Genomic DNA, 13,445 nt, shown 5'->3' with positions numbered 1-13,445 from the left:
AAGAGTTAGCAATCACCGTCCAAAAAGTTCAAAATAAAACTCAAATGAAATATTGACGAAAATATTCTTTAACAAATGTAGAAAAAAAAAGTTTTGATACCAACATTTTCGCCAATAACTTTTTTTAATGTCGACTCCAAAATGCACTTCAGATCTTATTCAGTGCAAACACTTGAAAGTTCCTGTCTGGTTTCCTTGATCAGTTGTTGATTTAAGAATTGTTATATTGTAGTCAAACTTTCGTTTCAAAACTAAATTTCTTTACAATTTTTTAAAAAGATTAAGCACAAATCCATAACAAAAGAGCTATGGGACATTGATTTAATCTCTGGTATATTTTTCTTTGATTAACTGTTCACCGTAGATATTGTAAAATTGCGCAGAAATAAAAGAGTAAGGGTTTGACAAATTTATATTTAAACCAAACTATACGGTACTTTGTGAATGGTAATTAATTTGTCAATAAAATCAGCTTTTGTGTTTTAAGGATAAAGTTTACATTGATTTAATCGATTTAAACACAAACATTTAACGGTTAAACTTTACAATAGGAAACGGAAAGTAAAAAGACTTAAGTTAATTCTGCTCGCCGCTTCTGTTTACATAAGGGTCCATAACTCTACAGGATATATAGCGGTGTGGCGAGAAGTGTGTCGGAATTGTCATCTGGTATTAGTCAACTTTAAGCTACTATATAATATAAGTATTGTTATACTAAATCAATTTATTTGTCCAAGAGTCTTGAATTATGAAAATCTATGCCAAATAACATTATTATTATTAAAATCGGTCTCTTGCAAAGTCAAAAATCAAATTCTTTAGACATTGGACCGAGTTTATCAAACACGAAGTGTATTACACCACAGCTGTCAATCATTAGAGATTGTATCTAATGCCACCATATACCAATAAATTACTTTTAACGCCACTTGCAAATAACTAAACTATATAAAAAGCCACTTTCAATCACTATACTGATATAATATGCTGGATTGTATACATTACACTTTATATCACTCATTTTTTTTTACACAAAATGAAATAAGGAGATGTCCTAATTGTCAATTACAATTTAAACCATGACTAGGCAATAATGAAAACAAACACAAGTATAACAAATAGCAACAAAAACGTTATTAAAGCCTCCCTATTTGGACAGGCAGATATGAATTAACCCCGCCATATTCTATTTGTTTCTGTCCCAAATCAAGTGACTGACTCTGTGATATGTTATTATCCTTAAACAATGTAATTGGACTACGTTTGATAGTTGTCTTATTGTCAACAATACCCTTATTTTATTTACATAAACTATGTGGAGGGTTAAACTGGTTATCACTCCACTTTCAATCATCATATGTTATATATACAGCTATTTTATATCTCTAATTTCGTGCACATTTTATGTAGTTTGAAAAATTAAATGTTTGTAGGCAAAACGAAAATAAACAAATCTTATCAATAATTGCCACTCCTCAAGATATGGACTTTCGCTAGAAACAAACTATAAAATAAAATTCTTTTCAATAAATTACTGAATAAATTATGTCTGTATGGAAGCCGTGGCTACACGGAAATAATAGACATACAGCATACAGAATTGCAGCTCACTAGGAAGCTATAAACTTAAGGAATTTGAATGACGGAGTCGAAATAAAGGCAGCAGTAGTATACCGCTGTTCAAAGTCATAAAATAAATGAGAGAAAAACAGGGGTGCAAATTAAAACCAAGGAAATACACTAACTACAAGAGGAAAACAACTGAGAAGTGCAACAAAAACAAACGGCAAAGCAAGATGTAAGTACTAGCTGAAATATTGGTTATGCAGTGATAGGACGTCATCAACATATTTGAAAGTAAAATTAAATAATTTTGCAAGGTGCTTTTTCTTTTTGTCCTTTAGAAGTCATCTCTTTAAAACACATAAATTGATCGAAAGTAATTGAATCCATGTGTCACAGATGACAATAACCAGAGCTACGGTCATAACTCTTTCTTCATGAATGGTAACATCAGTAGGTTGTCTGCTTTCTAAAACCTAAGTACACATAATTGAATGTCAACTATGTTCATGAATTGTGTTACTTGTGTATGACGCCTGTTTTCTATTCTTGTTTTTACTTTTGACAATGATTTATCCTTTGATGCAGGATTTTTCAGATCCCTTTTAATACAAAGTTGATTTTGTTGTCCTTGGATTCTCTTTAAGGACTGATTTGTAGTAATATTCTTTGTTACTTTTCTTATTAAGATAGAAATGAGGTCTTCAATCTAAACTTATTCCAACACAATAACCCAAATGGTACCAATTTTACGCCACCAGATGCAATATTTTGACATTTAATGTCTCTCCAGTGATTGCCAAGGCCAAATCATTTGAAAATCTGAAACATAATACACACGCTAAAGAGCTGGCCAGACCAAGAAGACATACATTATAGATAAATCTGGATAATAAATTAAAGCTTTGCATTAAGGAGACATATTTGTTGATTTAAAATTATTTCAAAAACTTTAATAACAGCAAATTTCAATCAAACATTACCTACATTTACATGCCAAATTCGAAATTTAAGTTACTGGGCTGGTTAAACAAACTCATCAAAGATACCAAATTCATTATTTAGAACAACATACACGCGTTTCGTTAATATGCATGATTCAGGTAAAATGTAAAATTATGAGATGCACTAGTAAAAACATCAGACGGCAAAAACAATTAGAAAGCACCTGAAAACCAAAAAAAAAATCCAAAAGGTTTTGCCTAACATAGAAAGTTTATTTATGTCTTGAAGGAAACACATTTGCTTCGAGTTATTCTTAATATTTGTTTAACTTAAATTGACTGCATACATGAAATTGCAAATGCAAGAGTGCAACTACTCTACTGTTAATAACCGCTGTGACGAAACGTCCACCAGCAGTAGCATCGACCCAGTGGTTGTCATCAAAGATACATATCATTTAGGACATCAAACTCGTGTTACATTTACATTATAAGACATATCAGTGAAGCTAGAAAAAAAAACTATTGGTATAGCCGACTATGCGGTAAGGGGTTTTCTCATTGTTGATCATCAAACGGATGCCTGTAAAATGCTTACATTTATTTCATTTGAACTCAGATAAATATTGGTCTCATTGGCAATCATATCCCCCATCTCCTTATTATAATAAGGTCATATTTGTCATAGGGTTCATATTGTGTTCCTTGTGATTTTATAATTTAACTAACAGTGAATTACCAGATCAATGATAATCTTATCATCAGAGTGCTGACTACTGGACTGGTGACATAATTGGATACCAAACGTCTATCAGAAATATCATTGAACCTGTGAAAACTCATCAAAATATTAAAAATAAAATAAAAAAATTAGCACGTCAGCCACACGTTTCGACATTAAAATCAAAAACACCCGAATGCCTACTACTAAGATAAAATTATTTGTGGTCAATAAATTTGTAAAAGAAATTGCTAGTGGTATTGAGGATTTCACTGTAAACTTTATATTGTTCGAGGTTTTTTTTTCTTTCTAAAATTGATTTTTTTTTCATTTTTTTTGGATGATAATGGATCTGGATTAGTTATTAAGGATGTCTGCTGGTCATGTTTTTGAATTCTTGTCATATTTTCGATTTTCTCAGGTTTTATCCATCCAAATGTATTAAAAAAAAATTTACACGACACCCCACTTTTGTCTTCATAAATCTGTTCAATAGATCATTTCAGATTTAGTGATCCGGCGGCATGAAATCCTTGTTATTTTTTCTTGGTTTAAAGGGTAAAAAACAATTCCAATGTTAACAAATAGTAAAGTCTGAAGAAAACCCTTTTCCCGCCATTTGTTAAATGTCTCGTATTTTGAAAACTACACACGAGACTAATGATTTTATTACTTTATTTTGTTTAAATATCAAAGTTGTTTTCATTTTAAGCAACCACATGAAATCCTTGTTATTTTAAATTAGAGCAGCAGACATCCTTAAACAGAATCAATGACAATAATGTACAATTTTAAATCTTTGTTCAGACTGTACTTCAATCAACAAAACTATCTTCTCAATTATGATTTAAAATACGGGTAACCGTCCTTACAGAAATTCCTATTTATTGATTTTCAAATATCGATATTGCTTTGCTATTTAGGGTTAGAGTTAGGCCAATGCTTTATGTTTACTTCGATCAGTGTGTGTTTTTGAGTTTTTTTAAAGTATTCTATTTTTTTTATTTATTATTATTTTTTGTACTAGGGCTTAATCTGTTCTGATATTCATTTTATCCATAAATATCTTTTTCTGTATCAAAAATAACAATGTGATATCTATCAAAGGAGAGACAGAAGATATCATAGGAACATTCGAACTCAAAACTGTCGAAATTAAGCCATGGCTAAGAGAAAATACAAACAGACAACCACAAAACATAACGTAGAAAAGTAAAGACAGAGCATCAGGGAACCAACCAAAACTGGTGGTGATCTCTATTCCTCCGTAGGTGTAACTGTGTCACCTGTCATGTAAAAGAGGGACGAAAGACACCAAAGGGACAGTCAAACTCGTAAATCTAAAACAAACTGACAACGCCATGGCTAAAAATGAAAAAGACAAACAGAAAAACAATAGTACACATGACACAACATAGAAAACTAAAGAATAAACAACACGAACCCCACCAAAAACTAGGGGTGATCTCAGGTGCTCCGGAAGGGTAAGTGCAACATGGTTAGATGTCTAATTCGGTGTAGTCACATTCAGAAAAATGGAGACAGGATTGTAAATACGACAATAGGAACATTTTCGTCATATGTAACAGATATTCCATAACCCTAATCATGTTGGAGTTTATAAAATATAAGTAGGGATGATTTCAACTACACCACGTGGAAATCTTGTATTTTTATCGTCCTTATGAGCAGAAATCATCTACATCACGAAAATCATGATAGGAAATATCAACCCTACCATAGAATATGAACTTGGAGATTTATACTCCGTATGCAGGTGCTGATGGATAGTTTCAACATAGAAATGGAAAGTTCAACATTGGGAAACTGAAATCATCTCATTTGTCGTACAGTTTTGTTTCCAACCGACCCTAATTTTGTGGATATTAGTCAAGATATGAGGCATATTTGACGGTGTCCGTTTTAACAGGTTCGATTTGATAGATGTGTTCAACAAAGTCTTCAAATTATGTTTGAGTGGGAAAGAATCATATAATTGACGTCTTAAGTGGAAGGTGAAGATAAAGTTTCAAATTTTAAAACAAAGGAGAAAGGTCAATAGTGTAACAAAACCAACAAAACATAAGGTGAGAGAGTACCATAAACCCTTGAATATGAAAAGTTAGTAGTACTCATCCAACTATGTATGAAAAGTATTGTATACGTGTTTTTTCTTCTTCATTTTAATCGAAAAAAAAATCAATATTTTTTTTATTTTTTTTCCATGCAAAGCGCTTTTCTGGATTCCACTAAATCAAGAATGCTCAAACATTAAAATTTGAAAGCCAGGGCTGTACAATATGTAGAAACAATGGATATAAATATAATAGCCAAGGTTATCTACCAAGGTCAACCTTGCCTGAGGAAGTTGCAACCATAGTTTCTTAATAGTCTATATTAATATAATTATATAAACAGCGAATAACGAATATGCGGGTATTATGAATCATGTCTGCTGACGCCCTGACCACTGCGCTAATGACACCATCGGGTACGAACGGTTAAAACTGATGCTAACATTAATTCCTGGGTTAACTAAATGCTAGAAAATAAAAGTAAAATTGTGTGTGTTCGCAGCGTTTTTTTCTCTCTAGATTTACATTCATTGGGAAATTTATATTCTAAACATCTAGAAAAAGAAGACACACATTCTGATTACTAATAAAAATTAAGTCCAAATTTGTAATAGAAGAGACTTAATCGCACTGAATTTGTGCTGCAACATATATTATTTTATCAGTTCTGAAATGTCAGTTCTTTAACTGTCTATATTTCATTTTTTAACAAACACCAAAAACTTAAAACGATTAAAAGCTTGATTTATGAATCGATACATACCTTTCGTTGCTTTAGTGTGCCGCAGTATTCAATAAACAGTCGTGTCTATAGTTTCACATTAGTATTGACACAATTGACTTATACACAATCATTTCTCTATTTTAAATGAAAGAATTGGTTCTGCTTTGTTTCATAAAAAAGAATGACCAACGTAGCTTGTCTTAGGGAGGTATAAATCGTACTTTGTTAAAGCTGATTCAATCAAAATATTCTTTGAATGAGACATTATCAAATACTGGAATTCTTAATTGACAAAAAATTTGTCACGATTAGAGGGAATGTTTTTCAACAATCAATAGGATTCCAATGGGAACCAACTGTTCTCCTCGTTAATGAATTGTTCCTTTATATGTATAAGGATGATTTCATACAGGTGCTTCCTAATATCTTGAAAAGAAGCTAGCATTATTCTTAGAGTCAACTTTTTGCTATATAGATGATGTTCTCTCACTATATAATCAAAGATTTGTAACTATGTTTAACGCATCTCTCCCATCAATATTAAGGAGTATAACATGTACAGTTAAGTACGCCTCATATCTTGACTTCGGCTAAAGATGATAGGTTGAGGACAACACTTTACAACAAAACAGATAATTTCAGCTTTCCAGTCGGAAAGTTCCAATTTCTATAGAGAAACATTCCAGAAGCACTCTTATATGGAGGACATTTCTCCCAGTTTATTCGATATTTCATAGCTGGCATTTCCTATAATGATTTTCTTGATAGAGGATTGGTGCTAACAAGAAAGATACAGAATAAAGAGTTCCAAGTAGGAAAGTTTAAATTCTTTTTTTCTGAAATTTTATGGAAGCAATCACGTGTTTATTTATCGTTATAAAACAACTGTTTCTTACGAGACGATGGATATGTTCCAATTCGTTGTTATCTGGGCGTCACTGGTGAGCCTTATGTATACTAGACGCGCGTCTGGTGTATAAAATTATCAGCCTGGAACATCTGTAACCACAATCCCTTCCTCCAAAGTGACAAACCGAATTATATTTGTAACCGGGTCAATACTTTAATATGATTTACATGACGAAAGCAATACGAGGAGCAGTATTTGCGACTTCTCCAGATCACCACGTATTTTGTTGGGGTTCTTTCAGTTTAGTATATGTTGTTCCTTATTTACTGTTGTGTGTCTTTTTTTCCTTTTTTTCTAAATTTTTGCCATTGTATTTTCAGTGTCAAAATGTTTTCGACTTATAAGATTATCCTTTTAGTATCTTTAGCCTCTCTTAACTTAATGAGGTAGCGAACACATTTTGATCCTGTTTTCCTAATCATATGCAGTGGGTTTTTCCCCTTGTTCAAGTCAGTGGCCATCCTGTTCGTAACTGAACTGTGCACTTTTTTATGTAAGTTTTCGGGTTATTGTCTTAATTTTGTTTCTTTTTATTTACCCTCAATAATTAGATATCAATATAGTACAATGGACCGTGAAACATAGTTATTATTGGTCTACGTTCCATTGACGTAAGAAGGTTATGGTTAGACATTACTTCTTGTTATATCTTTTCCATTCAAAACCATACCACAAAATAATGACTTGTCTGATAAAAATAAATAGGTATTGATTGGTAAATAAATCAAATTACTGCATATTAAATTTGCAAATTAATGTATGTGAATCAGTAAGTAAATAGAAATATACTTCTGAATAATTGATTGTGGATATTTTTTGTTAAAACTTAATGAATATATCTCCCATTGAAAGTCTGATTCCTTATCCGGATTTGGGTATACGTTATGGTCATTTTAATTTGAATAGCTCTTGAACGTGTGTAACGTGTGTATTAGGTTTGGATTTTTAAAATATTTCGGGCTCGTGTAATAAAATTGTACAATAAAATTTATTAACGATGTTACTGACATTAATTGTCATGCACAGTTAAATATTGATTAATAAATTACAATGGATCAACAATGATAATTTAGAATCAAGGTTGGAATAATATGAACACATTTAGAAAGAAGAACATCGCCTTAATTTATTCTTTTGATTGACTAAAATAAATTCGTTTGATAAATTTGTATCATTGTTACACCAAGGATTTGTATAGTAAGGATCTTACTATACAAATCCTTGGTTACACCATGACGTTTATTTTCAAACTATATTCCATTTGGTTGAAATGATCATTGCAAACACATTATTAAATGTTAAGGACAGTGTACTATTATGATGTAGCAATAATACGTGATAATGGACATGAAGTTTAGTGGAAATTCATCTCACGACAATGACTTGTATGAAATCTTCAAATTTCCCTTGTTCCTATCAATCAACGTTATAAACAATTAATGCCCTCGGCACCTCCGTGTTCCTTCAGTTATGACCGTTAAAATGCATGCACATACGACACCTTTTTACGTCATAGTAAACATTCTATTTCCTTATATCCGATTTTGTGTTTTTGATTGTATATAATAAGAGAAAAGGTTATAGAAAATTTTATTTTTCAATAAAATATTTGGAATTTCAAAATCAAACTATGAAACGAGGTAAGTCATACAATTTTTTTTCTATCCTCTAAAATACTTGATTGAGAATAAAAATCTTTAAAAGTCTAATGAAGTATATCTATTTAAAATAAAGCTATCATAAAACTGTTGAAAAGAGCTTTGACTTATTATTGATTTACGAATCTGTCTGATTATAGACGGTGGCACATACAGAACAACTATACAACACTATGGTTTAGATTCTTGATTCTACACCAAAATAAGTTGATATGTCGTTATTTATCAAGTCATTTTGTTATTTAATGCCTTATTGTTCTAATTGGTGCAGTAAATAATTTCTATGATCCCTCTTTTTAAAAATTTCTCGCTACCATTTAGACAATTCGAAAAGAGACAATAACAATCAAAACCAAGGAGTAAACAAAGTGTCGTAATACCAAAAGACAGTTACATCAACAGTTATAAATAATAAAAAAACAACACGAACTCCACTAAAAGCCTAGAGGGAAATCAGGTGCTCTGGAAGGGTAAGCATTTCCTGCACCGTATACGGCACCCGTCGTGTTATTTCTCTAACAAGATGCAGAGCCTGTTTATTCTGTTTATATATTTTTCCATGGGTCAAAATCTAAAAATTGCCGATTACTACTAGAAATTGAATCTTAAAAGTCCATATCATACTCTTAAATTCATATATCAACTTCCCAACATATTTCATGTTATTAAGCGGTAAATGCTGCTGTTGAAGAAAATTTATACAGTCACAGTCATGTTTGTGCATCGAAGGACGGCTCTGAAATAACATGAATGATTTGTTATCCGAAAGCCAATATGTAAATTCACTTCTAACAGAATTTTGGTTAAATCAAAAGATATCATTATTCATTTTGGGCATGATGACTTTTGAATCTTTTTAAATTACCATTAAAAGTATTTGTTCTACTACATCAGCTAAAAGGAATGGAATCACAACTACATTTTTGTATTTTAACAACATATAAACATCACCAGTCACCGAAAGGACATATCTTAAAAATGAAAATGTTGTTATGTTTACTTTTATAATATTTTAATAATTCATGCTTTGTTCAAATCAGATAGGTCATTCTTCAAAGGAACACGGATTTATGTAGGATTTCAGGCACTTAAAAACAAGCCATTGCTCTATTGAGATAATATTAGTGTGTCAATGACCTTCACAAATAGAATGATTCCGATTTATCTTAAAGTTCTCTGAGAGATTTAGGTAAATTTGACTGCAGTTTTACAGACCCAGTGAATATGAGAAGCAAAAGCACACAAAACTACGAGAATGACAACCTTAATGAAAGACTCCTTTTCTTTTTTTTTATTTATAACATCAAATTTTATTTCAAATATTCTGATAAATATTTTTTTTATTTATTTCAGAAATAATGATTGTTCCGTTTGTGTATTTAATCATCTTCCTGCCAACATTAGGTAAGTCATTTACAATAGAATCAGTAAGTATTCATATTGAAAAGTCAGTCATTTCAACTAAAACAGTTTAAGCTAAAAATAATTATATATATGCTTTTAGAAGATTCAGACATATAAATCAAATTGATAAAGGGTTCTGCGGAACAATGTACATCGCCTGTGATCGCTGCTGTTAAAGTAAAATAGTAATGTTAACCGACAAATATTGATTTCAATTGAGGTGTGTGGTTTGAAAGCCAATGAGACAATTATCCAAAAAAGACCAACTGACTGATAAGTTAATTTACTACCATTGGGTCGATGCCACTGCTGGTGGAGATTTATTTTCCCGAGGGTATAACCAGCCCAGTAGTCAGCACTTTTCTGCTGACATAAATTATCATTGATTTTTTTTTTTTATAAATCAACTGTTTACAAAAAAAAAACTTTTTGAAATACCAAGGCTTTTCTATCTCAGGCATAGATTATCTTAGCTGTATTTGGCAAAACTTTTTGGTTCTCAATGCTCTTCAACTTCGTACTTTATTTGGCCTATTTAACTTTTTTGATTCGAGTGTCAATGATGGGTCTTGCGTATATACAAAATTTAGTCCTGGTATCTATGATGACTTAATTTAGATATTTGCATAAACTTATAGTCGGCGAGGTGTTTGTATAAATCCATTCATTTCGAAGAAACTTTCCATATAAGTTTAACAACTTGATTGATGACTAAAGTCATGTAATACCGGATGCTAGTATAAAACATAAAGCAAAGATTTATTTAAAGTCAGGTATACCAAAAAAATACAACATTATATTTGAAGAGCTTTTAAACGATAAACATACACATGATCAACACAAGACATAAAACAGAAAAAAAATCATGTATGTATGGTACGTATTTTTTCCCTGAAAGACAAACTGAGTCAGTTTATCATAAAAATACAAAAGCATTACCCAAATTCATTTCCAAAATTTTGCTCTAAATACTGTCTTTTAATCATAAGTTTCACAAATGTTCACGTAGGGTTGACAAGGTAATTAACTTAAATCAAAAACCAAAAACTGAACTTAAATTTTGATACCGCCGAAGAAAAAATAAAGGATCGCTTTGTCTCGCTTATGCGACAAAATTTTCCAGACAAAAATAAACAAAAACAGTATAGAATTTCTTTTTTTAGCGCTTTACAACAATGATACATTGAAAATGTCAAAACTGAAAGTAAGTGTTCAAGACCAGGGCCGGAGTAAGAAAAGAGTTAAAAGCACTTTAGATCCTATTAATTTTACTATAACTCGCGTCTTTTGAATTGACAAAAAAGGGGAAAAAAATAACTTACAAGAATACAACATTTGTAATTATGTTTTCGCCGAAACTCACAAATATAACGACGAAGCATCTCAATTGAACTTTTATTTTTCAGCTGCAAACATTATACCCCTCGATGATCCTATACCATCCCCTCACAACAGCGATAGTACAGGAATTGTAGCAACGTCTTTAGATCACCCGCCTCTTTGGATTGACCCATTAGCATCTGGTACCTTTTCTCAGTCAAAAACTCCATTTTTCAACTGGGAATCTCTTATGTCGTCTAGTAATATTAACCATTTTCCACAGACTGGGGGAGATATTCCCACCTTTCAGCTCGGCGAAGGTATACCAATGGACAGTGTTCAGGTTGTTGAGAATGTTGGACAGATAACACAGGAGATAAGTACAGCTGTTCAAACGGATACTAGAATCGCTCAACAAAAAGACCCAAAAGCTTCCTTCAATAATATGTCTAATATGGAAAATGTAAATAAACCTTCACATGAAATCCTGGATCTAACAAACCCCGCAAGTTCTACTGGAATGTTCGATCAGGATGCTACAAGATTACAGAATAATATGGGTATAGATCATAGACTAATGTCTTCGGATAATCCAGCAGCAGTAAATCCTAATCTACTTTCACCAGACAATCCTACTCATGCTGATCTGATCGACTTCATGATAGCAAAAGATATGGCACAGGGAACAGAGAATGTCATACATCAAAACCCAATTGACAAAGATCCATTCGCTGTAAATCCAGAACATGAAAATATCTTCGAAAAAGTTCCTTCACATGATGTTTTACCTCGCATCGAAACAAGCTCCAGTCGTTCGTCGCCTCCTGATATTACTTCCATAGGACAGGAAAATAAAAACACAAAAAAACAACAGAGACAAATGAAACAACAGCAACGCAAAGCAGAGAACAAAGAAAGGAAAAAAATGCAACAGCAGCAACGAAAATCTAAACAATTAGAACGGCAACAATTGCGACAGATACAACAACAAGAAAGACAACAACTTCGTAAACAACAAAAACAACAAAGAAATAAAAAAACAGCTGCTGAAAAATTAGCATTACGACAACAAAAACAAAAAGCGAGAATACAACAAAAAATAGAACAGCAATTAAAGAAACTAGAAAATTTAGAAACGGTTGGTCTTAATCAACAGACAGCAGCTGTTGATAATCAAGCTTTTCGTGTAAACAATCAAATTAAAAGACTTAAATCACGTAGAGCCCCGAAAGGCCAAAAAGGTAAATTCAGAAAAGGAAAAAGGGCAAAAGGTGCCGCAAAAAGGAAATCAAAGGGAAAGCAAAAAAACTAAACAAGTGTTTAAAATCAAAATCGTAGGCATATAAATACTTTTGATAATACAATGTACATGTACTTGAAATCCAATGTAAAAGATATTCGTTTGAACATGTGATAAAAAAGACTTGTATATAAGATTAAATCAAATTGTTTAAACCAAATTTGTAGTTATTGCGTGTTTATTTAATCATTTTAAATCACTTTTTCATCTGTTTTCCATACATATTCATTGTGTAATTGACCATTACATTGCAGAACTGAATAAATTATTTAAATATCCCAGTGTATGTATTTGATTTTTTGTTGTTGTTACGTTTATAGTTTGAATTACTGCTACGGAAGTTATTATTGTTATCTAGCAAAGATGAAACTTTAGTAAAATGTTTTAATCATAGTAAAAATTGATAAAAGAAAATGGACCTTCTTCTTTAGTATTTTTCATTAGTTTATTTTTCTTTTTTTATTATCTCTAATTCTATCACTCAAGCTATTCTCATATCGTTTATGTATTTAGTTTGTTATTCATATAAATTGTTCTCTCTATATTTTTAGACTAGTGTTTTAGCTTCTTGTACCGTGTTGGTAATAGTACAAAGGTCAACATGAGTTTGGTTGGTTTTTAGAAAAAGAAATTATGGATTATACATAGATTGAAAACACCCTGAATTTTTTTTTCTAGATTCTGCAAAATACTAGAATGATGGTCATTTTCCATACTTCAGATTTTATTAAATACTTTTTTCAAGTTTTTCACATGTTTTTCATCTATTATAATCAAATTCAAAACTTGTTTACCTTAGGTTTTTAAGTGTTTGGACCAACTTTTA

At 31.4% G+C, this 13,445-nt stretch overlaps 1 protein-coding gene across 1 annotated transcript; it reads left to right on the top strand.

Moving 5' to 3' along the window:
- Positions 1–625: 625 nt before the first annotated feature.
- Positions 626–12,897, top strand: LOC134712421 (probable serine/threonine-protein kinase irlF). The gene is made up of 3 exons (XM_063573948.1): positions 626–669; positions 9,949–9,999; positions 11,406–12,897. The coding sequence occupies exons 2-3, from the start codon at positions 9,954–9,956 to the stop codon at positions 12,629–12,631; spliced, it is 1,272 nt and encodes a 423-aa protein (XP_063430018.1). The 5' UTR covers positions 626–669; positions 9,949–9,953; the 3' UTR covers positions 12,632–12,897.
- Positions 12,898–13,445: the final 548 nt, after the last annotated feature.

This window comes from Mytilus trossulus, chromosome 3, assembly GCF_036588685.1.
Source record: "Mytilus trossulus isolate FHL-02 chromosome 3, PNRI_Mtr1.1.1.hap1, whole genome shotgun sequence".
NCBI lineage: Eukaryota > Metazoa > Mollusca > Bivalvia > Mytilida > Mytilidae > Mytilus > Mytilus trossulus.
Note: the sequence above shows the minus strand (reverse complement) of the source record. Positions and strands in the feature narration are given on the sequence as shown.